Source organism: Lithobates pipiens, unplaced genomic scaffold (assembly GCF_037356315.1).
Source record: "Lithobates pipiens isolate NorthernLeopardFrog02 unplaced genomic scaffold, aLitPip1_a1.2 Scaffold_19, whole genome shotgun sequence".
In the NCBI taxonomy this organism is placed as follows: Eukaryota; Metazoa; Chordata; class Amphibia; order Anura; family Ranidae; genus Lithobates; species Lithobates pipiens.
Genome location: NW_027507764.1, coordinates 208525194 through 208551243, shown reverse-complemented (window position 1 = coordinate 208551243; position 26050 = coordinate 208525194). Strand labels below are relative to the sequence as shown.

The following is a 26050-nucleotide window of genomic DNA, read 5'->3' as shown; positions in this document are numbered from 1 at the left end:
CGGTATGTTTTGAGTCATTGTTATGCTGTAAGACCTATCCGTGATCCATCTTCAAGTGTTCTGGCTGACTGAAGGTGGTTCTCATCCAAGATTTTACAATACATGACCTTGTCCATTGGCCCCTCAATGAAAGTCGGCCTGTACCTTTAGCAGAGAAACAGCCCCAAAGCATGATGTTTCCACCTTCATGCTTGACTGTCGGGACGGTGTTCTTAGGGTCATAGTAAGCATTTTCCTTCCTCCAAACATGACGAGTCCCTCTCCACAAGAAGGCACATATACAGTCATTCCAATGAACATCTAAATGATTCAGAGAAAGATTGGGAGAAAGTACTTTGGTCAGATGAGACCAAAATTCAGCTCTTTGGCATTAGCTTGACTGTATTTGGAGGAAGGAAAATGCTGTCTATGACCCTAAGAACACTATCCCTACAGTCAAGCACGGAAGGTGGAAACATGATGCTTTGGGGCTGTTTCTCTGATAAAGTTTCAGGCTGACTTTGCCACATTGAGTAGCTAATAGATGGGGTCATGTATTGTAAAATCTTAGATGAAAACCTTCTTTACTCAGCCAGAACACTGCAGGTGGGTCGTGGTTGGGTCTTTCAGCATGACGATGACCCAAGACTTACCGCCAAGGCAACAAAGGAGTGGCTCAAGAAGAAGCACAGTAAGGTAATAGTGACCTAGTCAGTCTTCAGACCTTAATCCTATAGAAAATTTATAGAGGGAGCTAAAACGTTGAGCTTCCAAGAGAAACCTTAAGGATTTCAAGAAGATCTGTAAAGAAAAGTGGACCAAAATCCCTCCTGAGATGTGTGAAAACCTGGTAACCAACTACACAAAACCTCTTACGTCTGTGCTGGCCAACAAGGCTCCACCAAGTACTAAGTCATGTTTTGCTTGTAGTTCAACAAACTTATTTTACTCACTGAACTGCAACCTAATTTATAGTATTTGTTTTTGTGTTTTTTCCCTGGATTTTTGCTTGATATGCTGTCTCGATCATTTAAAATACACCTGTGATAAAATTATAGACTCTTTATTTCTTTGTAAGTAGGCAAACGTACAAAACCTGCAGGTGATCAAATAATAATTTCCCCACTATACATAGTTTATTCGAGAACATTATTTTCTGTATAGTAGTTCCTGGAGATTTTAATTTTATAAATAAACATTTACTTTTCATTTTAGACTGAAGCCATTGGACATAGAGTTCATGAAACGTCTGCATGAAAAAGTCAATATCATTCCACTCATTGCAAAAGCAGACACCCTCACACCAGAAGAATGCCAGCAGTTTAAAAAACAGGTATGTTTTATCGGTGTGTGAGCCTATTTAGGAACTGACTATAAGGCGCCATTCAAACTTGTGCGACTTGTCACGCAACTTTGGACGTCAGAGTTGCACAACAATTTGTTCCCCATGTTTTCCAATGATAACCATTCATACTGCATATATGCGACTTAAAGTTGCAACAATTTCAAAGTAGTTCATGCACAACTTTGTTTCGACTTTCATGCAACTTGAGGGCCATAGACTTCAATGTTAACCCTCAAAAGTTACATTAAAGTCGTACCTGAATGTTATACAATGCAACCTATGTGTAACAGTTGTCCATTATCACTGGCCAAAGTCGTATCCAAGTTGCACCCATTTAAATTTGCACTCCAAAGTCAGAATCGCCTCGCATTGGCATGAACACCCATGCACCTTGGGAGTCGTACAAGTGTGAATGGAGCCTTATGGATTGTTTTTTTAATAATGTATATTGTTTGTGTCTACAATTTGTGCAATATTTGTTACAAATGAACATTATTATCTAGAAAAGGAACCGCAGAGCACTAAAGGTTAGAGAGACTGAACAGAGGACTTTAACCACTTTGCCTACCAGGCACGAACACCCCCTTCCTGCCCAAGCCAGCTTTCAGAGCTGTCACACTTTGACGATTGCGCTGTCGTGCTACACTGTACCCAAACACATTTTTTTTTTATAATTTTCTTCACACAAATAGAGCTTTCTTTTGGTGGTATTTAATCACTACTGTTTTTTTTTGTAAAAAAAAAAAAAAAAAAAAAACCACCAACATTTTGGGAATTTTTTTTTTTTTTTTTTTTTTTTTACTTTTGTTTTGTCAGTAAATTTTGTGACTAAGTAATTTTTCGCCTTCACTGATGTGTGCTGATGAGGCGGCACTGATGGGCACTTATAGGCTGAACTGGTAGGCACCAATGAGGCACCAATAGGGTGGCACTTGTGGGCAGTGATGGGTGGCACTTGTGGGCAGTGATGGGTGGCACTTGTGGGCAGTGATGGGTCGGCACTGGTGGGCGGCAGTGATGGTCGGCACTGGTGGGCGGCAGTGGTGGGCGGCACTGGTGGGCGGCAGTGATGGTCGGCACTGGTGGGCGGCAGTGATGGTCGGCACTGGTGGGCGGCAGTGATGGTCGGCACTGGTGGGCGGCAGTGATGGTCGGCACTGGTGGGCGGCAGTGATGGTCGGCACTGGTGGGCGGCAGTGATGGTCGGCACTGGTGGGCGGCAGTGATGGTCGGCACTGGTGGGCGGCAGTGATGGTCGGCACTGGTGGGCGGCAGTGATGGTCGGCACTGGTGGGCGGCACTGGTGGGCGGCAGTGATGGTCGGCACTGGTGGGCGGCAGTGATGGTCGGCACTGGTGGGCGGCAGTGATGGTCGGCACTGGTGGGTCGGCACTGGTGGGTCGGCACTGGTGGGTCGGCACTGGTGGGTCGGCACTGGTGGGTCGGCAGTGGTGGGTCGGCAGTGGTGGGTCGGCAGTGGTGGGTCGGCTGTGGTGGGTCGGCAGTGATTGCCAGCACTGGCTGGCATGGCTAATGGGCACTGATTTGTGCCACTTGTGGGCAGTGTGTGCACTGATTGCTGTCACTGGTGAGCACTGATCACTGGCATTATTGGGCACTGTATGCTGGCATTATTGGGCACTGTATGCTGGCATTATTGGGCACTGTATGCTGGCATTGGTTGGCACTGTATATGAACACTTTTTTTTTTCTATATTGTAAACAGGGCACTGATCAGTGCCCTGATTACTTCCCTAGCTGTCCACCTGTGAGGAGATGCCGCTGATCGGCTCTCCTCTCCTCACACTCTGTCAGAGCCGATTACCGGCATCTCCGTGTTTAAATGTGACTGGCGGTATTTGAACACTGCCATTCACATGGTTAAAGATGCGGCTCTTTACTCAGATCAGGGTCGCGCCGTGTCCTAACAACACATTTGACTGTGGGCGGGTGGCAAGCAGTTAATAACTTTGTGGCTGGAATGAACACTAATAAAAATTCATGATTTTGTATTACTTATTTTTAAATAGTTCATTCTTGTCTGTTACAAAAAAAAAAAGGAAAATGTGTACAAAGTTACTTTAACAAATGCTATGGTTGTGGAGAGTTCTGCAAGCCATTTTGCTTTTTCAAACTGCAAGCAGGACTTGACATTCACAGTGTAATTATTTAGATTGTTACATTCCTAAACAAAACGTGGTTTATAGAAAGCCTTCTAAACCTACACATTTGTATATATTTGAACAGATTACATTGTTTATTCTTTTTATAACTTAAAATAATGTTGCAAAGTAACTTATGTTATACTATTTAGTTACGTGCTTGCACACAACTTTCTAGACCGCATAACCTGTTCTTATAATGAATTGTAACACTTATATGGGGAAGTGGTATAATGAGAGGATGACAGTGGATGATCAGAACATCACTGTTACGCAAATGCACACTTTTTTTTGCCTCTTTATCGTATATCATATGACACAGAGTTACCATAATGATCATATGGGTAGGACAGGAGATCCTTGAAGATCCAGGGATTGGATTGCTGGAGGGCTTTGTTCCCAGGGTGTTTCGCAGCTAAAAATTGGTGGTTGATGGTTTGGAAACTAGAAAGGTTGAATTCTTCCTTTCAGGTATTGGAAGATAATTAGAGGTCGACCGATATATCGGCCGGCCGATATATCGGCCGATATTTGCCGTTTTTTACATAATCGGCATCGGCCGATTGTGCTGATAAAAAGCCGATTTAGAACTACAGCGGGACTTTGAAATGACTTCTGTATAGAAGTCAGTGTAAGTTGCCTGAGTCCTCATAGAAACACTTTCCTCCTCTCTGGGCAGGCTGCCAAGAAAAGAACAGAAAGATACAATGTTTACACTTGAATGAATGAACTCATCTCTGTGTGTAGAAGTTCTCAGTTTAACCATTTAAAGACTAAAATCTTTTCTGACATTTGTTGCTTACAAGTAAAAATCCTGTATTTTCTGCCAGAAAATCACTTAGACCCCCCAAAAATTATATATATTTTTTTAGCAAAGATCCTAGGGAATAAAATAGCGGTTGTTGCAATATTTTATGTCACACGGCATTTGCACAGAGGTCTTTCAAATGCATTTTTTTGGGAAAAAAAATACACTATTTAAAAAATAAAATAAAAACAGTAAAGTTAACCCTTTTTTTTTTTTTGTCCAAAAGTTTTGACTACCTGTTTTTATTCAATATATAGTTTTTTTTTTTTTTTTTTTTTTTTTTAATCTAAATCATACATACAAGTAAACTGATTGGAGGTTTGTTTTGTTTAATTAATGTTTAAATGTAAGAAATTTTCTGTATCACTTATGAAGACCGCTTTCACACTGGAGTGGGCAGGCGTTGAAGGTAAAGCGCAAGTTTTAGCGGCTCTTTACCATCATTTTAGCGGTGCTATTTGGCTGCTAGTGGGGCACATATAACCCAGCTAGCAGCCAAGGAAGAGGTTAAATGCGCCCATGAAGCACTGCTGCCAAATCGCATTGCATGCGCTTCGGCAGTGGTGCCCATTCATATCATTGGGCAGGAGTGGTGGAGGAGCGGTATACACCACTCCAAACGTGCTGCTTGCAGGACTTTTTTTTTTTTTTAAGATCCTGCCAGCGCATCGCTTCAGTGTGAAAGCACTCTGTCTTTCACACAGACTGCAGGGGAGCCATTTTGCAGGCACTTTACAGGCGCTATTTTTAGCCCAAAAGCGCCTGAAAAATGCCCCAGTGGGAAAGGTGTGTTAGATCAAGGGGGATTAAAAATAAATAAATAAAATCGGCATCATATATCGGCTATCGGCCGCCATGATTTCTAAATATCGGCATCGGCCAGAGAAAAACCCATATCGGTCGACCTCTAAAGATAATAACCACTAATGCCAGTTACTCCGTTTGCTTTGAGGGTGGCTACAATTCAGTGGACTTGGTCTCCGCAGGAGAGTATACTGCCAATAAATATCTTGGAGCTTTTGGCCAGTACGCCTTTCTCTGGATTATGGTACAAACCAGTTGTAGGTTCTATCCAGAAAAGCCTCTGCAGGGGCATAAAATATAGATGGAGGGAGAGGGATATATATATATATATATATATATATATATATATATATATATATATATATATATATAATATGAGAGAGACACAGAGACATCTCTATATAATCAACCACCAGGGCGGCACCAGGAGTCGTGCGGCTCAGGAAGGTGAACCACATTCTGTCTGGGATAGCATAAGTGCTGTCTCTATAGTCTGTGTATATTCCAGGTATAGAATAGTGGCAGGGGGTACTCTGCAGGTGAATCTACTAGATTCCAAACTCTACAACAAGGTGGGACAGGGAGGGTTCCACTGCCAATAGGGGGTAGATGTACTGGTAACACGTTAGGGGCCAGCTCTCTTATTTCATGCTTTCCCTCTTGTTTCGGCTTCTGCCACATCTTTTACGAAGAATCCGGAAGGGGGTAACACTGATGTTAGCCGATTAAGCCAAGGAGGGCTTGGTACACTGACATAGCGAGTCTTGCGGGGGTCACTACTTGGACACTCCCAGTCCAGTGGGACCTAATGGTCTTGAGTCCTGTATCTCAGCACTTTTGAGCCCCTGAAAGCCAGCTTTGGGGAATTCAATTACAGGACTTGGAAATATTTTTTTGCCTGCGGTGAAGTCAGGAAGTGGCAGCAGCAGAAATATGTGAGCGGGAGATTTTCTCTTTCATTTTGCAATCAGTAGGGGAAAGGAGATGGGCCTTAAGTACCGTTAACAGTCAGGGTTCCTCCCTATAAATTTTTTTTTTTCCCAGGGGTAGACTGTCTCGCCTGTCAGGCCAGTCTTGTGTCCTTGGGACTTGAATTTAATTTTAACTGTCCTTGCAGGGGCCACTTTTTTGAACCAGTCTAGAGATTCTATTAGTTCTTTATCTCGAAAGGTGGCTTCTTTTGGTTGCTTTCATTTCACTAAGTGGAGTATTAGAGTTGGCGGCTCTTTCATGCAGGGAGCAGTTTTTGGTCTCGCATCATATTAACGTGATGTGTCCTCATCCATTATTTGCCTAGTATGGTGTCTGGTTTTCACTTGAATTAAGTGTGTGACACTTCACTGATCTCTGCTCCGATCACAGGGAGCAGAGATCAGTGACACTGTCACTAGGCAGAACGGGGAGATGCTTATTTACATTAGCATCTTCCCATTCTTCCTTCCGTGAGGCGATCACAGGTATGCCGTGGCGATCGAGTCTGCGGGACCCGCAGCCCAACTCGGAGCTTGCCGCCTCTTAAAGGGCAAGGTACAGGTACGTGATTCTGCCTGTACGAGCCCTTCTTCCAACATATAGCGGCGTGAGGTGGTCGGCAAGCGATTAATAAGGCAAAACTATTTACTTTTGTATAGCCAATCATGTACTAGTGAAAATTTGTAGTGACAGTGATCGGGTGATTGAAGTGTATGCAGCTCTAACCTACTCTTTAAACTAAATGAACATACACTTCCAAAAGTAGCCAGTCACTTTTTAGAAGCAAAATTATAAAAGCCTTTTATGTAAAACTACCCATATGAGTAATGCACCTTTAGGCTGGGTTCACACCTATGCGAATTGGATGTGGGTTTCTCCGCATCCAATTTACATGGTAGGAGATTGTGCCTGACTTTCTATGGAGCCAGTTCACATATCTCTGCTGCGGGTCCGGTGCAAATTTGCACAGGGGTCCTGTGCATCTTTTGGTCTGTTTCAGGTCTGAATTCAGCCCAGAATTCACCAGACTCCTGCTGTGAGCTGCATGTGGAAATAGTGTGAACACAGCCTTATATTGGTGGGATTTTTTGCATGGTCTGCTTTGACTTCCGTGGATTTACAGATTTGACATTCTATAACTGTTATGAACCACTTTTTCTGTAGTTCAGGGGGAGCCCATGAATAATCACTGCATGACACTCTAAGTTCAGTTTACTAACTTGTGTTTCTTTGCACTCAGATAATGAAAGAAATTCAGGAACACAAAATCAAGATTTATGAATTTCCAGAAACGGATGATGAAGAAGAAAATAAGCTGGTGAAAAAAATAAAGGTATATGAAATTAAAAATGCATATTCCCCCATATTCTGTACAAAAAACAAAAAAAACCCATAAGATGGTGCTTTCTTTACACTTCTTCCTTATCTACTTCAAAGGATTAGGATGGATGGCATTCCATTGAGCATCATCGCTATGTATTTGTTTAGGTGGATATGGTACATTAACCTGACAAGACTCCTGGCAGCTGCTCTGTGTTCTTCCAGGTCATCCAGATCTCAAGGACCAATTTATTATCCTTCTGGTTGTCGAAGTCCAAGTTCTGAAGGACAAATGCATATCTGAAATTGGTTATTACCATTATAAAAAAACTGTGAACTATATTTTTAGGGCTGCAACTAACGATTATTTTCATAACCGATTAATCGGCAGATTATTTTTTTAGATTAATTGGATAAAATCATAAAAAAAAAGTGCCATTTTTTTTTTCCTTTATTTAAAATTAATAATGAAAAAACTGAGTGTTACACTCAAACTGCAGAATAAAAAATGTTTAATGTTAACATTACACAACTTTGCAGCAGTACAAAAACAAACATTCTGAAAAAAGGTGAACTATAACTGTTCAAGAAACTTTGCATTTGAATGTAAAAAAGTTAACTTGTTAACATGCTCGGGGCTAAGGCATGCTCTCTTTTTACAAACGATGTTGCCTGCAGCAGAAAAGAGGCGCTCTGATGGAGTGGAGGTGCCTGGGATGCACAAGAAGGATTTTGCAAGTTTTGCCAAAGTAGGATATTTATCATGGTTACTCTTCTACCAATTCAAAGGGTTTCCCTCCTTCGGAAGTGGCTTCTCAGCAAAATAAACCTGAACTTTATTTCGGACTTGGGTGTGAATATCCACCTCAAGTTGCCCCTCCTCCTCTTCACTGCTGCTCCCAGACTCGGAGTATGTCAAGTAGAGAATGAGATGCTGTAGATGTTGAAGCCTCAGCATCTCTAGTTACAGGCGACGTGGTGGTCATTTGCTGCTGCACCACTATCTCCCTTCTTAAAGCAAGCACCTCTGTCTGTACTTTTGCCTGCACATTTATGATCTGTTCTGGGGATAAAAAATGTCTTGTAAATCGTGAGTCCAGGGCAGAGGAAAGGAATGCGGTGTTTGGGACGTGTTCAAGGATTCCTTTCCATCTGCTTTGAAGTTGGTCTGTTGCAGTGGCTTAGAAGCTCTTTAGCGGAGATGATTCAAAAGAAGCACCGTCGTTGGACCGCAACAGCCCCTTTACCAGTGCAGGCATGGATGATAGGGTAACATATTCTTGGCCACTCATGAATACAGTGCAGCATTCAAAGGGCTTAAAGTGGTTGTAAACCCTTACAGACCACTTTGACCTACAGGTAAGCCTAGATTAAGTCTTACCTGTAGGTCCAAGAAATATCTCCTAAATCTATACGGTTTAGGAGATATTACCTGAAGACAGCCACCGCTGTCTACGGCGCATGCGCCGCAGACAGCGGCACGCAGGCGCACTGGGTAAGCCGCAGATTGCGGCAATATGCCGCGAGTGTCGGCTCCCGTGCGCATGCGCAGGAGTGACATCATCGCTGCTCTGGCGAATCACAGCACCGGAGCAGCGAGACCCACCGAGAAGATGGACGCTCCGGACTGCAGGGGACAGCGGTGACTTCGCTGGCTCCTGTGTCAGGTAAGTGACACATAATGGGCTACTATGCGATGCATAGTAGTCCATTATGCTTTACCTTTGCAGGGAATCAAAGAGGAAGTAAACCCATTAGGGTTTACTTCCTCTTTAAGAGCTGTGGAAAGTTCTTCAAGAATACCCCATTGGTCTGGTTTTAAGTCCAGATAATGTTTGCCTATTTGTGTAACTGTTGGGTCAGACAAAGTTGCAGTTACCAGCCACCTTTGTTCAATGAGTTGTTCAACCATATAGTAAGTGCTATTCCATCTTGTGCTTACATCTTGAAGAAGCTTGTGCTCAGATGTACCCATTTGCTTTTGTTTCTCCTTCAATTTGCTGCTGGCTAGCTCACTTTTTTTTTTAAATGTTAAACTAGACCTCTTGCAGCAGTAACGGCTCTCTCAATTGCAGAATTCTTTAATGCAGCACTGATCACAAGCTGCAAGGTGTGGCCAGTGCACTGGATACTGGCCTAGCCACAATATTTGCGCCATTGTCCTGCACAATGGCAATTTATTTTCGGAGCCGGAATTTCTAATTTTTGAGTGACCTCCTCCAACCATTCTGCAATATTTACTGCTGTATGTCTGTCTTCCAGAGGCATGGTAGTGAGGCAGATATAAATTATCTTCCAATCCCCCGATATCCCCCGAAAGCCTTGGTCGCTATACTTGTCCATATGCAGTAATGGCAATTCTGCTTTCATTAGCGCTGATGGCATCCTCCACATTCTGAAATGCCTCCTGGTACTTTCTATCCACTAGTTTTGGTAAAATGGGTTCTTGATGGTAAAGTATATCCAGGGTTCCTTACACTGATCATGCTTTTAAATCCTCGATCTTCAACCATGGACAGTGGCCGCATGTTGGTGACTATCATTTTTACGACAGAATCTGTTATAACTGCTGATTGGTGTGGAGTGCGCGGGCGATTGTGCTGCACAAACTCTGTCATGGTGCGCTGTTTCTTTCTGCAATGAAAAAGATAATATGAATGATTAGTATGCAGGAAAAAGGTGTGTGGCCCAAATCTTCTAAGGCATAGGAGCATTTTAATTTAAATGCTGCAAAGAAGGTGGTCACCTGCAAACTTTGTAAAACGGAACTTGCATGGCACGGAAGCACAACAACGATGAACGAGCACATGAAACAAACACGTGGGGTTCGCAGAGGAAGGCGTAATATCCGGACGGCAAGTTAAACCCAAATGCTATATAGAGTTACACAAAAATAGTTTTTCGGAGGTCATTTTGTCAGCAGCACCCTTTGCCATTTTTATAAAGCGTTTTTCTTGCAGCTAGAAAGTAAAAAAAAAAAAAAGTGCGGAGATGGAGTGCATTTAACCACTTCAATACAGGGCACTTAAACACCTTCCTGCCCAGACCAATTTTGAGCTTTCAGCGCTGTCGCACTTTGAATGACAATTGCGCGGTCATGCTACACTGTACCCAAATTAAATTTGTATCATTTTTTTCCCACAAATCGAGCTTTCTTTTGGTGGTATTTGATCACCTCTACGGTTTTTATTTTTTGCTAAACAAATAAAAAAATACCGAAAATTTTGAAAAAAAAAGTTTTTTGTTTCAGTTTCAAAACTTTGCAAATAAGTAAGTTTTCTCCTTCATTGATGGGGTTACACTGATGGGCAATGATAAGGCGGCACTGATGGGCACCGATGAGGTGGCACCAATGAAGTGGCACTGATGAGGTGGCATTGATGGACACCGATATGTGGCACTGATAAGCGGCACTGATGGGCGACACGGATGGGCACTGATAGGTGGCACGGATGGGCATGGGTTAGGCGGCACAGGTGGGCATGGGTTAGGCGGCACAGGTGGGCATGGGTTAGGCGGCACAGGTGGGCATGGGTAGGCACTGATAGGCGGCACAGATGGGAACTGATAGGCGGCATTGTATTATAATATATTGCACTAATGGATGCCAATCAGTGATGCCCATTGTGGGCACTGGCATCCATTATGGGCACTGATTGGCATCCATTGTGGCACTGACTAGAATCCCTGGTGGTCTAGGGTGGCATACCTTGTCCTTGGCATCCCTGGTGGTCTGGTGGCGTCCCTGGTGGTCCAGTGTGGGCATCCTCGGGGCGGCTGTGCTGATAATCGATCAGCACAGACCCCCCCTGTCAGAGGAGCAGCCGATCGGCTCTCCTCTACTCGCGTCTGACAGACGCGAGTGAGGAAAAGCCGATCACCGGCTTTTCCTATTTACTCTGTGATCAGCCGTGATTGGACACGGCTGATCACGTGGTAAAGAGTCTCCGTCGGAGACTCTTTACCGAGATCGTAGTTGCCGGGTGTCAGACTGACACCCCGCAACAACGATCGCCGCGATGCGCGCCCCCGGGGGCGCGCAGCGGCTCATAATCCTGATCACGTCATATGACGTCCGGTCAGGATTATGAAACCACTTTGCCGCCGTCCATTTGCTATAGGGCGGGCGGCAAGTGGTTAATATTATGTATTATACAGTTTTATAAAAACGATTCTTCAATATTTATATGCACTGCTATTCCTCCCGGGGACACCAGTGACGGGGCGCTGTTTCTCCCGGGGACACCAGTGACGGGGCGCTGTTTCTCCCGGGGACACCAGTGACGGGGCGCTGTTTCTCCCGGGGACACCAGTGACGGGGGCGCTACCCCCCCCCCCCGGGACATTAATGGGGTACTGACTATTCCCCCCCAGGAAAACCAATGACGGGGCACTTCCACCCCCCCCCCCCCCAGGAATGCTTGGGCGTTAGGGTGGGGCACTGGTCATAAAAATTAATGTTGTACTGTGTAACTTTTTTTTTTACTGTGATATTAGCTGCTGCCTTTCACAATGGGCAGCTCAGCTCTCCTCACGGCTTCTTGCTCTTGCCTCTGTTGCCTTGAGGCATCAGCGGGCGGGGCTGAGAAGATCAGTGGGAATGATGTCAGCGAGGAGGAGAAGTATTTTTCACACGGTCTGGCAGTGTACGTGAAAGGCATACTTCACTTGGTGCAAGACAAGAGGCTTTCTCCAAAGAAAAATACTTGTGGGATGAATCTCTGCATTTCAACTGATGAATCTGGACCAGCATTTGGCCCACAGCACCATCAAGGGTCAGGTCTTCTCTTCACTCTTATGACCTTTATACCATTTAGATATTTGTGCAGGGTGTCCATGTTTCTCTTCATGGTCACTGACTTGTAACTTTGGGATTGGAATACTGTACGTCCTCATACTGTAAAAAAGCAAAACGCAAAACTGAGGCCTAGAACTTTCTTCCTACCTAAGGTCGTTTCGGCCTTTTACCTCAACTGGGACATCTTTGTTCCATCCCTCTGTCTTTTTCCGCTCTTAATAGAAGGAGCTTTAGTAAGTCCTCAGTTGTATTTTTGTAGTCCTGTATGCAGTTTCTTGATGTACAAATGCCTGTGGCTTTTGCTGGGGCGGAAAGAACACGAGGGATAGTAGTGGTGAAATGGTAAATAAAAAAGCAGAGGGCTGCTATAAGAGTTGTAATAGGTTTTCACTTGGGACCTGAATAGTTGATAAACCCTCTCCGTATTGATAAATATTCTATTTGACCTATATATTTTTTCTACTTCTTTTTTTTTTTTTTTTTTTTTTTTTTTTAAGTATTGTGCAGTTCAAATTGGAGTCTCGGCAACAATTTAATGCTTAATTTCCTGTCTTTTAGGACCGTTTACCTCTTGCTGTTGTGGGTAGCAATACTATCATAGAAGTGAGTGGCAAAAGAGTAAGAGGAAGACAATATCCATGGGGAGTTGCGGAAGGTGAGAATACATTCCAAAACCCACAAAGGTTTCGTTTTTTATTTTTTTTTATTTCATTACCCTGTCTCTGATGTAGTTACTATATTTACATTCCACATTCCTCTTGCGCCGTTGAACCAGATTGTATGTCCTTGTTTCCAAGGATAGTCTCATCCAAAATATTTATTGTAACTTTCGACACAGAGAGCAGAGTAAAGTTGAAATTCCAAGAAAGGTTCTTGTTTTTCTCACACTCCATTTAATCATAATATGGATTTGTAGCTGGCTTCTTGCACGGTTTATCTGGGATGTTTATGCGCAAACTATTTTAATCTTGACCATATTTTTTTATTCCTGTTTTGGCACTTTCTTCATTTGCGTTAATGTAATAGAATATTTCTCCTTGCTAGTTACAATGTGCATTTTGCTTTAGCTGAGGTGTAACGAAGACAAAAGTTGAATGTGGGGGCATGACTTTCCCTGACAAGTGACCATGCCAACTGCCATTCCACTGTCCAAAGACACAGCATTAGTAGCTGTAAAGTGGTTGTAAACCCACAATAATAAAAAAAAAAAAAAAAAAAGTTCAAGACAAAGGCATAATGAGCCAGTATGTAAAGCATACCAATTCATTACTTGCCATAGATTGAAGCCCCCATAGTGGTGCCAGTACACCTCTCTGGCTGGCAACATCACTCCCGAAGTTACTTCCGGGTATTGCGGGCTCTGGCGCTGTGATTGGCCGGAGCTGCGATGACTTCACTCCTGCCCATGCGCTCGGGAGCCGCTGGTAACGGCACACTAGCTGAAGCAACAGCACAAATGTGCTGTTGATTCAGTGCCGATGACATTGTCACATGCGGAATACAGGGTATAGCTCCTAAACCATGCAGGGTTAGGAGATATCCAGGGTAGCTACATGTAAGCCTTATTATAGGCTTACCTGTAGTAAAAAGGGGTCTGTAAGGGTTTACAACGACTTTAAATTGCGCCCTTTTTGGAAAGGGGAATGGCAATTGATGGTCTCTAGCAATGCACACAAGTCCCCTTCTAGTGCATCTTGCCTGGATTGTATCTAGTTTGTACAAGATGCCTAAATCACCTTTTATGGCATTCTCGGTTGGGAAAGGGGAGCAGTTCCACTTAAAGGAAACTTGTATTGTTTGTACTTTCTTTCCAGTTTCTTTCCATAGCTCTTGTCCATAATGGAATGGAAACCTAGATTGACTAGTAAACCTAATGCTTTGTCTAAATGTTTTAGCCTAGCCCTAAGGGCCAATTCACACTAGTGCAATAACCAGCGTTTTTCCTCACTGGAAGAATGCCAATCACCTTTAGAACACGTGTCCTACGCATACTGCAGCGCAGCCCAGCATGTTTGCATTTTATCACAGTGCACTGGACAGGATTGCATGTCTCAGTACAGCAGAGCAGCTCATCACTTTTGTGCACTTCAAATAAAGTTTGTTTAAAAACAAAGTAGCTGTGTGATGCGCTGAATTGTGCACCACACTGCTCAGTGCAGCCAGAATAGAATTGGCAGACGTCTCGGCACAAAAGGCCAGACACTGAGAAAACTGCCTCATGTTGGCTAGCACAGAAAGAACGCTGCAATGGTTTATGCACTGTTCCAGCTGACAAATTAAATGTTCTGCATTTAAAATGAGTCTATCCCTTTTTCTTTTTAGAAAATGAGTTCACATCAAATCGCAGACTTTTGCAACATGATGGTGAATCTCTGAATTAAAGCCTGCCATGATTCTATGTGGCCCAGTTCGGCTAGAGCATTGCAAAAGGATGCTCATATCTGTCACTATTGCAAAAGTCATTCAGTGTACGGGCATCATTATTGCCCTCAATATTCCTGTGTTGAGCTCAGTGTTGGTAGGGATGAGCCGAACATACCTGGGGTTCAGCAAACCTTACTGAAGTTCAAGTGCCAAATCTGACCCCATTGAAGTTACTAGGAGCCAAATGTTAAACAATAATGACCATAGTTGGTAAACCCTCTCCCTATTAATGTTAATGAAGAATTAACACTCTGCCTGCTAATAAAGAAAATCTATCTATAAATGCTGAATTCTTTTAAATAACATGCCTGGGGGAAACCCTTAGGCTGGGTTCACACCCATGCAAGTTGGATGCGGGGAAACCTGTTGCGTGTCTGACCTTGCATAATGCTGTTGAAGTAGCAGCTTTTCACTTGGTTTAATAAACAAGGCAAAACTGTATTTACTTTGTATAGCCAATCATCTACTAGTGAAAATTTTCACTTGACAGTGATTGGGTGATTGAAGTGTGTGCAGCTTTAACCTACTCATTAAGCTAAATGAACATGCACTTATGAAATACTTTTAATTAAAACTACCCATATGAGTAATGCACCTTTTAGGGCTTGGTTCACACTGATGCGAATTTGATGCTGTTTCCCTGCATCCAATTCGCATGGTATGAGACTAAACAGCTCTCTATGGAGCCGGTTAAAATATGTCCGCTGCAGCACTGGTGCGAATTTGCACAGAGGTACTGTGGGGTCTTTTGGTTCACTTCAGGTCGTAGTTCAGCCCAAAAATTCAGGCTGAAATCAGACCTGAACCGGTGAACGGGGATACACCAGACCCCTGTTGTGACCCACATGAAGCAATAGTGTGAACCCAGCCTTAACCTGCTTCTGAAGTGGCACATCTGTATGTTGTGTACAACTTGCTACTACAGCAAAACCAACATTTATGCCCCTTTCACACTTGTGCAACTAAGTAGTCCCTGCACTACTTTGGCCCAACTTTGATGCGAGTTGAGGTCCATAGACCTCATGTTTATACAGACATTCCCTGAAATTGCGGGTGCAATATCGTGCAACCTTCAAGTTGCAGCAGTGTGAAAGGAGCTTTACAAAAAATAGAACTGCAGTTTGCTTTTGTTTTGTAAACAAAGTGACTGGGAATTCCCTGCATCTGTACCAGTCCTCTTTATGTAATTAGGACAAGGGCCTCTTCCTCACAACCCTGGCCTATTGATTGTGGTAACCTGCACTAACCACCAAAAATAAATCCATTGTCAGTCATGTTGTCCAGCAATACAGGTCCTCATCAATCGGGGTGAACAATGTCTGCCAGCTCGCCAAATAAAAAACAAAACGCTGACCAATAGACGGGTCAGATTCCATTGCTACGCTCCCAGTGGTTCCTTCTACTAAATGTAAACAAATAGGTGGAGTATACCCAGTGATGTCCAAATATGGCAATGTCAGCAACTATCCCTCCCCCCTTGCATACAAGGCTGGGAATTTCCAGCCAGCAAATGGATGAGACAGAGTGACTTGACCATATAAGGATGGCAACGGCGCTGTCACCTACTGCTTCCTTAACCACTGACAGCGAAAAAGGAAGCTGGCATTTTATATTAGTGGTAGAAAAAGAACACTGTTGTATAGGACATTTGGCTTCTGCCCATCCCCTAATCTTGGGTTACCTATAATTCACAAACCTGAAAGAACTGTATTTTTTTCTATTTGAGAACACTGTGGCCATCTTCTTATTTTTTTTTTTATAAAAGTCTCACAACAAATGGCTTTAGTGCTCAGATCGATGGTGCTAAATAGGAGAGAGTATGCTGTAAGCAAATGTCACTTGCATTCCCCCTCTTTGAGAGCATTCTTCCATCTATAGCTGTGCCAGCTGCCTTGAAGCAACACTAAGCTCTGTTTAAAAAAAAAGTTAATCTTTCATAACATGTTACAACCGTATCCGGGGTGCAAGATGTTACTAAAGCCCCTTTCACACTGGGGCGGGAGCGGCGGTAAAACTGCACTATTTTTAGTGCCACTTTACCATCGTTTTAGCAGCGCAATCCTCGCTAGTGCCCGAAAAGGGTTAAAACCACCTGTAAAGCGCCGCTGCAGCAGCGCTATGCTGCCAAGTATAGCCGCGCTGCCCCATTGATTTCAATGGGCAGGAGCGGTAAAGTAGTGGTGTATACACCGCTCCGAAGATGCTGCTAGCAGGACTTTTTTGGCGCCCTGCCAGCGCACCGCTCCAGTGTGAAAGTCCTCGGGGCTTTCACATTGGAGAGACAGCAGCGGGTGTTCCAGGGCGGTTTGTAGGCACTATTTTTAGTGCTGTATCGCGCCCCCCCCCTCCCCCCCCCCGTGTGAAAGGGGCCTTAAGGAATAGACCCTGCACCTGTTGTCACAAATAAAAATTAAAATAAAATAAAAAACGCAGCCGTGTGGGGCCCCACCCACCCAGCCATGTCATTCATTCACTGAGTTCTATAAATGGGTGAGGTACAACTACCATCATCAGCCTTTGCAGCTGACTGCTTGTAGTTCTCAGTGAACTACCAGAGGGCTAATGAGCGCTCTAGCTAGTTAATTGGCTGTTCTTGTCATGCGTGCGACACTACATAAAAACGCACGAATGGTGCGCCTCCATTCATTTCTATGGTAATAGAAACACACAAATCTGCCCAATTTGATTTAAAAAAAAGCTCCAGAACTTGTTTGAGCTTCAGGCATTTGGCTTCAGGTGTGGAATGGAGATGTGAGCCATTTTCATAGAGAGTAGATTTTTTTTTTTCAATAATTGATTTTTTTTTGGAGTTTCAAGCAGAAAATTGCTTGGGTGTGAACATTGCCCAAGTGTAATATTACACCAGAATTCTATAATGTTTTATGAGCTGCACCATTGCTGGCTATAAACAAGACAGCAGCAGCACAATAGGGTAAGCACCAAAGCTTAGTATTGCCACCTTGTTATTATTTTAAAGTGCTTCTTCTGATCTATGATATTGTACCATTTGCAATTTTTTTTAAATTGCAGAATGGTAAAAAGGAGTCTCTGCCATACAGAGCAGGTATTCTTTATAAAATTTGAGAAACTTGGGTCATGGACAGTCGCTTAACAGGCCTTTGTGATCTCTGCTTGAAACCTTGTCTCTTTATTTTGTCCACAAAATGTGGAATAAGTCATTTCAGGGATTGAACTACTTAAAGAGAGGAAGTGCTTTGGCTCTTTGATGTGTTAGGCTGGCAGGAAACAGAGCTCTGGCATCAAAAATCAAACAGCTGCACTGAAAGAACAACTTTAACTTTCAAGTTTTGGCAATCCGATACCTTTTTGTTTCATCTTTCAGTTTTTCTTTCCTTGATTCGGTAATATTTCAGCGGGAGGGAAATTGATCCTGCTTCATGTTAGGCATTGCAATTCCATTTTTGGCGTCTATCCACCAAGTTTTGCATTGCGGGAACGGTATAGTATAATTTAAAATGTTTCTATGCAGACTTGTATGACCAAACACAAGGCTAGTTTCAGAGATCTGGTTGGTTTAAATGGGCCATTGTCTTTTTATAGAAGATCTCTGTTCAACTAATCTGGAGACAGTGCAGGTTTTCAGTTTCACGCTTGCTTATTGTTGAATTTTATTCTGTATTTAGTACAGTAAGCAGACCATACTATTTTCTCTGGATGTTTAGATTCTAAACATAGCAAGTCAGTGTACCAAAAACCCCCAAAAAATTGGATTATGTCTTTCGAGTCCTTAGATGTATTTGCCAAATTAGTTTTCCTTTTTTTTGTCAGGCCTTCCTTTATTTTCACCTGGTATTGATGTGAAGACTTTCTTTGTGCTTTCTTTTAAAGTATAAGTTTACCTTTGGGAACATGTTACATGTTCCACCTGCTTTCTCTCTCACCAAGGCGCCCCCCCCCCCCCCCACACCTCATTGTGACAGCGCGCCAGGGATCTTCTCCCCACACATGCTGTCACAATAGAAAAAGAACACGGCCACGTGGGGCTCCTCCCACATGTCTACATCATTCATTTACAGAGATCTGTGAATGAATAAACACGTACTGATACCCTTTCTGGCTGAATTCTTGTAGTTCTCGAACTACCAGAATGCTAATGAGCAAGTTCATTGAGCCTGCCTGCCCATAGAAGCGGACAGCTACACTGACAGTCTGCAGGAACCTGAGAAGTTCTTTAACTATATGCACATTTTTTTTTTTTGCTGGAAATTTTTTTTGCATTTATCACGTTACCTTAAAGGAAAAAAAAATTCTGGCAAGATCAATGGGTATTTTCTGTACTTCTAAAAATGGTCTTAGCCTGAAGATGTAAAACCAGTGCAGTCACTACATCTAAGGACTGGTAGGCTGCAATATAATATGTTTTTGTGTTTTTTCTTTTTTTTTCTTTGTTTATTATGAGGTGGGGTTTAGATACTTTTTAATTAGGACCCATTTTTTTTTTGTGTATGTATGAATGCAATAAGCACAGATTCTAAAGCCTAGTACATGCGGGCTGAATGTCGGGCGACATCAACTGGTTCAAAACAGGCTCACACACAGCCTGTGTGTACTGCAGGCGGCCCAACAGAGGCTGGCTTCTTTCGAAGGGGCATGACCAAAAAAGAGCTGCTGGTTGGTTCCCGATCACCACCCTCTGCCAATGGTGCTGACTGGAGTGTTCTGGCGGGGTGGAGGGGGGGGGGGGTGCTTAACTTCTCTAGGCCAAAGACTGATGTAGTTCTGTTCTTAATAATCTAGTGTTCTATAAACACACATTCTTTTGAAATTGATGTCAGGACGGTTTACCATCTTATCTTCTCCTCCCCCATGTGCTTTTGTTGTTGACATCAGACAGACCCCTATCAGTGGTGACTGATGACCTGCAAGCATATAATCAAGTTGATCATTCGATCTGCTTTCTTAGAATGCAGCTTACTTTGATAGCTGAACTATAGTAACTTAAGCCCCGTATACACTGGCCGAATGTTGTGAGACAATGGGCGGTTAAAAAAAAAAGCCCAACATTCGGCCTATGTGTATGTCAGTCTATCTGACAGAAGCTGGCCACGCATGCTGGAAAGCAGCCGACCAACTCCTGATCAGCGATCTCAGAACACAACAGGTCAGCGGGGGGCTCACTGAACTAACCTCGCACAAAAAAAAAACTACTGTGTACCCAGCTTTAGTGTATGCATGTTTTTTGGTCACCAGTACAGATGGAGGACCATTAAAAATAGAGGGTTGAATCTCTGTGCTGGGGGAAAAATTGGCATAACCCTTCACCACTCTCTCCAAAAGGTTAGAAAAAAAGTTTGGCCTAGAGATCTGCTTTAAGTCAAATTTATTCTCGTAGCAGTACTCACAGATGTGTTAGAAGCTTAATGTGACCTAACGACTAGATTGTGATATGATGACTTAAAACTCTTTGCTTGGGAAAATGGCTGCCTTTTCTTTCTGATTACATTCACAATCCTTGCAACATTGCACCACATGCATAGGGCTGCCCCACACACGACAAACTGAGTAGTTAAGTAGCTCATGGGCCTTTTCTAGGCCCCTCTCACACCGAGGTGCTTAAAAACTGGCCCTAAAAAAAAGCCAGGTGCCTTTGAGGTGTTATCGGTGTGCTTTTTTTAAAGATCACGTGACTCAAAAGAACCATTTTTTGAGGCCCTTTTTGTGTGCTTTTTAGGCGCTTCCCATTCATTTTAATGGAGAGGAAGGGGCGATTTGTTTTGCTCCAAAGATGCTGCTTGCAGGAGTTTTTTTCACCGCCCCAGTGTAAAAGCATTCATTGATCTTTAATAGAAATGTTTTTGGGAGCTTTTCAGGTGTTTTAAAAAAAAAAAAAAAATTTACATGCATCGGGTTTTGCTTTGCCCTTTAGTTTTCTGCACCATAAATGAACAAATCCGTACATTGAATCTTCACTTCATTGTTTACATCAAATGTAGTTACAGCAAAGGAGCTGCTGGTAGATGTTCAGGTGGCAATCCTGCGTCTTCATTTATTTAATTTTTTTTTTTTTTTTTTTAGAACGGTCATGTCCAGACTTCGTCCCCAGGGCCAGATGTGATACTTTGCTTGCTTTTATCTGGCCTTGGGGCATTATTCCCCCCACTGTCAGCAACAGTGCACCATAGTTCCTGCCACTCTATTCCTCACACCAACGATGGCCCACTATTCCTGCCACTGACACCAGGTCATTTTCTACTCCCACTGGCCAAAGTCCGGCCCCCCCTAAAGTTTAAAAGACCCTAAACTGGCCCTTTGTTTAAAAAGTTTGGCGAACCCCAGTCTCTAGAAAGGAAGTTTTTAGAATTGGGCTAAAGTTTAAAAACTGCGAGCCAAGCATTTGGTCCGTGGTTGCTGTGAGGCTTATTTGAATTGAATAGGCAAGTTTGACAGGTTGCATGCTGCGTTCATTTTTCAGTGACACAAAGCATCAAGGCCATGATATGGGAATGGCTTTTTCCAGCTGTTTAGTCTTTAGATTGGCTCAGCAGCCTGTTTATACCACACACCCAGATGCAGCTGTAAGGCCAAGGTGCCATCACCAGGAAGTGCAAACAAAAATTTTGTTTTATAGGACCCCTTTCACACTGGGGCGCCTTTCAGGGATTTTAGCGCTAAAAATATCGCCTGTAAAGCGCCTCTCAAGCAACCCCAGTGTGAAAACCTGAGTGCATTTACACTGGGGCAGTGAGCTTGCAGGACAGGAAAAAAGTCCTGCAAGCAGCATCTTTTGGGCGGTGTGGGAGCATTGTATACACCGTTCCTGCACCACCCACGCCCATTGAAATGAATGGGCAGTGCCGCAACACAGGCTCTATTAACCGTTTTTTCGGCTGCTAGCAGGGTTAAAAGCCCCCTGCTAGCATCTGAAAAGCTCCGCTTTACCGCTAACGCCCGCACCGCCCCAGTGTGTAAGGGGTCAAAATGTGAGATGAATTTATATCAGCACACAGAGCTTTATATCCCTTTGTGATTTTTAGTCAGATGCACTTTTAAGGGATTGTTTCACAAATCTCTATTCTCTTATTTATAACAAGTGGAATATCTGTTTGATTACCTACCCACTCACACATAAAAGTAACAGCCTCTTCTGCAGTTAATTTCTGCAAGGCTGCAGCATTGCCAGGAAAAAAAACCTGTGTCCCCTGTTTTATCCCCTTGCTGCACTGCCATAACACAACTACAGTGGTGGCAGTAAAAGGATTTAGCAAGCCTGTGATTTAATCAGTAACCACCCAAATCTTTCTTCCCCATCCTGGAGACTGAGGTATTTCTAGAAGGTGCTGCAATTGCAGACAAATAGTAAATGGCACAAAGGTAATGGCAGGACTTTTCATTTTGGAGGCTTAAAAAAAGAAAACAAGATAACTTAAAAATGTTTGCTCTGTAAAATTCCACTTATGTACAGGTTTAGAGCTCTCCAATAATGTTCATTGCACAATATTGGTGGTTAGCTCTTGCCTGGACCACACATAAATGTCAGATTTGATTATTAACTTGGATTCTCTGATAAGTTCCAGAGGTCTCAGGTGGTTTGATCTGCATGTGTACTGGCAACCTAAAGTTGAAGTATTGTATTTATGAAGAGTGATTACCATGTCTAGTTGCTGAATGATAAGTCACCTCTAATGTGGATGCAGACAGATCTGAATTGTTCACGAGAGCACAATGTACGCATTCTTAGTATGCCTCTATCTCTGGTGGTGCAAGGCTGGTTGTGGATCCAAATGATGACTGTCTTTTCTGATTCAGAGAGAGCATTGTCTCAGTAGCTTGTCGATATGCAAACAACATGCAGACATGTTTTCTTTTTTTTGCATCTGCATGTTGGGGAAGAGGAGCAGGGTTGTTCTAAAATGTTGCTTTATTTTAAACAACTCAATCGTGTTCTTATTGTCAGTGCTTGTAATGTGACAGTAAGTGTGTGTAAAAATGACATGAATTCTGGTGGAGACTAGCTGTTTCTTTTCCTTTACAATTCTGTTTTTACCTTCCTTTACAGTTGAAAACGGTGAACACTGTGACTTCACTATTCTGCGGAACATGTTGATAAGGTAAACACCTCTTTGGCAAATATTTCACAGCATCATGAAGCATCTAGAATGGTAGCATACATGACTGCACCTTACTGAAACACAGTCCTTGTATATTCCAATGCATTTACATCATAGTTCTATTGTCTGATAAGACAGAATGTCTGTTGCTGTATAATAAACAGAACAGCACTTTGCTTCACCTGTATGTGTGCGTGGTGTGTTAATGGACCATGTGCACCTATTACGTTCTGTGTTCCTTTTTTGACAGTTATATCTCTGCTAGAACTGAGTAAAATTTCTGGCAATGGCTGAGAGAGATTATTGGCAGTTTTTATATGTTTTTTAGAAATGTGTTCTCTGCCAACTACCAGCTGGACTTTTTACTGGCACACGTAGCAGACTTGTTTAGTAATGTTGACACAATGTGATTCCTAATTTTAGGCTGTGCTAATTTTGAAAAGATTACATAGGCACAGACAATGTAGTCCCAGGGTTTAAATAGTATCTCCCAGTGGTTGTACACCTCTGATGTTAAATATGAATAAAGCCATATCCCTTCTATAGTGTGCACCTGTCTCAATCCAGAGCAGTAAGTGTAATTTCTGTCTGCTGTCTCCTTCCACTGCTATCTGCACGAGTCACTTTTGACAAATTTTCCTGACGCCCAAAAGATAGAAATAGTGATCGGGGAGGGAGCTCCAACACACAGCCCTTGATTGACAGCCTCAGCTCTGTTCCTGTGTGCTGCATGAAGGGGGGAGGGGGGGTAGTCTATTCCCTCCAGTCAGCTCTTACTAGCTTTGCAAAGTGTAAATTCAGCACCCCTCCCCATGAATGTAGAGAAGATGTCCGATAAACAGGTATAACATAAAGTAGCAGGAAAAAGTGTGAAATTTTTGGCATTATCTGGTTTTCTGAAGAAGTTACAATAATAGACAAACACAAAGTGCTTAACACACAAACAATTCTAATTTCTTGTGTCTTTATTGAATAAAATCAAACATTCACATAGCAAACTCATAGAATAATTACCTCAGCAAAAGCTAATTGGCATCAGTAGTTTGTCAACCTTGAGTCCAATTATTCAAATGATTTTGGAGGTGGGGTTTAGAGCTATATTGATAAGACACCCAAACATTTTAAGATTGCTGTTCATAAGAAGCATCAGCTGATGTGAATCATGCCTCGCAAAAAAGAAGCTCTCTGAAGACCATATGATCAAGATTAGTTGATCTTTGTAAGGCTGGAAAAGGGATACAACCCAATCTCAGTGTTTTAGGCATCTATCAGTCGACAGAGAAACTGTCTATAAATAGACCGTTTAGTACTGTCGTGACTCTTCTTAGAAGTGGGAGTCTAGCCAAGATGATTCCAAAGGCACAATGTAGAATCATCAATGAGGTAAAAAATAACCCACCAGTGACAGCTAAAGACTTGAAGACATCACTGGAAATAGCAAACATCCCTGTTCATGAGTCTACCATGCGTAAGCCTTTGAACATGCAGGGTGTCCATGGCACACTATGGAGATAGCTGCTGCTCTCAAAAAAAAAATCATTGTGCACCTGAAGCTTATCAAAGAACACCTTGGCAAACCACAACACTACTGGGAACATTTTTTGTGGACTAATGAAGGTAAAGTTGAGTTTTCAGTAAGAAAACTCATCACTATGTATGGTGCAAAAAGGGCACAGCTTACCAATCTCGAAACATCCCATCGGTGACTTATGGTGGGGGGTATCTCCTGTTTTGGACTTGCTTCGCTGCCTCTGGGCCTAGATCACTTGCCATTATGAAAGGGAAAATAATTTCCCAAGTTTACCAAAATATACCACAGGATAATGTCAAAGTGGCAGTCTGCCAGCTAAAGCATAGTAAAAGTAAATCCCCCAAATTTCAGAAAGAAAAAAAGCTTGTTTTGGAGTGGGCCTGTCAGTGCTCAGACCCTAAGCCCATAGAGATGCTGTGGAATGACATCAGGAGATCAGTTTACATCAGACAACCTACAAATATGTCTGAGCTGAAGCAGTTTTGTAAAGAGGAATACTCAAAAATTCCTCCTGAACGTTGTGCAGGTCTGATGCTGTTGAAAGTTTGAACAACTATTAACTCATAAGGGGTCATATACTTTTTCCTCCAGCACTAAGAATGTTTAATTATTGGTTTGTTCTCGTATGCACATTTTGTTTGTCTGTTGTCACTGATGAGGATCAAATCAAATTTTATGGTAAATTACTGCTGAAAGCCAGTTGGTTCACATACTTTTTTTTGCCAATGTATATAGGAGGATTTGTTTCATTTCTGTATGTCATGAGGCCAGTCACTTTACTGGGTATAGGTAAGGGTTTACAGCCACTTTAAAGAAGATCTAAAAACCCTCATATCTTTTACAGCTATGGAAGCAGCCTTAGCTTATGTTGAATCTGCAGTTTCCATGCTGCACATGATCAGTTATTTGATGGCTTGACCGTTCAAAAGAATGTGTAACAACTGATGCTGTTCATGATGTTGGTCAAAATTGTCCTTTTTATTTGAAAAAAAAAAATGCAAAATCCTTTGTGAATTCAAATTGCTGAAATTACTTAATTACGGTCTTATTTTGGCTTTTTGCAAATACTATTGTGTATACTGGCAACTAGGAGCAAGTACATTGTTGAACAATCTCATAACCAGTTCGCTTTAAAGGGGTTGTAGGGGTTTTGTGCATCCTATGCATTAAGATGAAAAAACACCTGGCAATCACCAGCCCCCTCTTTCCACGGGGTCCCGACTGTTGATTGGATAGATTGATAGCAACGCAGCCATTGGCTCCCACTGCTCTCAATCAATTTCAATGAAGTGGGCACTAGGGCACGCGGCCTAGTCCGGCATTCATGTCTGTGGATGCAAAAGTAGAGATAAGTATGACATGTTTGTCACTTAAAGAAAAAAAAAAACGATCCTTTACAATAACTTTAATTTTTACAGCCTAACTGGACATTAGGGTTTTGTGCACCAGTATAGCAGCAGATATTTATTATTACCGGGTTATTGGCTACTTCAAATTTGGGCATGGGTTTAGATATAAGAAATATGGGCACACAAATAAAAACCATTAAAGGAGAAGTAAGGCCAGAGTTGTTTTGGCCATACTTCTCCTATTGATCACTGGAGTGCAGATTGCTCTACACTCCTGTGGCTCAGTTTTTCAGCCAACATGGGTCTAAAGCCTGCTCCCTGTTGGCTGATATCACTGAGCCGGTCCAGGCTCCGGAAAGATCCTGACCATATGGTCGGTATCTGCCCAGAAGTCTGGACTGGTGTTCTATCGAATAGTGCCCTCTGTTTTATAAGGCCCCTTTCACACTGGGGCGACGACTGCGGTAATTGCTGCCTTTTTTTTTTTCC

General features: G+C 42.7%; 1 protein-coding gene across 2 annotated transcripts in view; it reads left to right on the top strand.

Moving 5' to 3' along the window:
- SEPTIN7 (septin 7) overlaps positions 1-26050 on the top strand; it is a 124976-nt gene that overhangs the window by 80675 nt on the left and 18251 nt on the right. For both annotated transcript variants that reach the window (XM_077491668.1, XM_077491667.1), the window contains exons 5-8: positions 1195-1312; positions 7311-7403; positions 12747-12843; positions 22630-22681. In XM_077491668.1, the coding sequence (XP_077347794.1) occupies positions 1195-1312; positions 7311-7403; positions 12747-12843; positions 22630-22681 (360 nt within the window). The remainder of the gene's footprint in view (positions 1-1194; positions 1313-7310; positions 7404-12746; positions 12844-22629; positions 22682-26050) is intronic.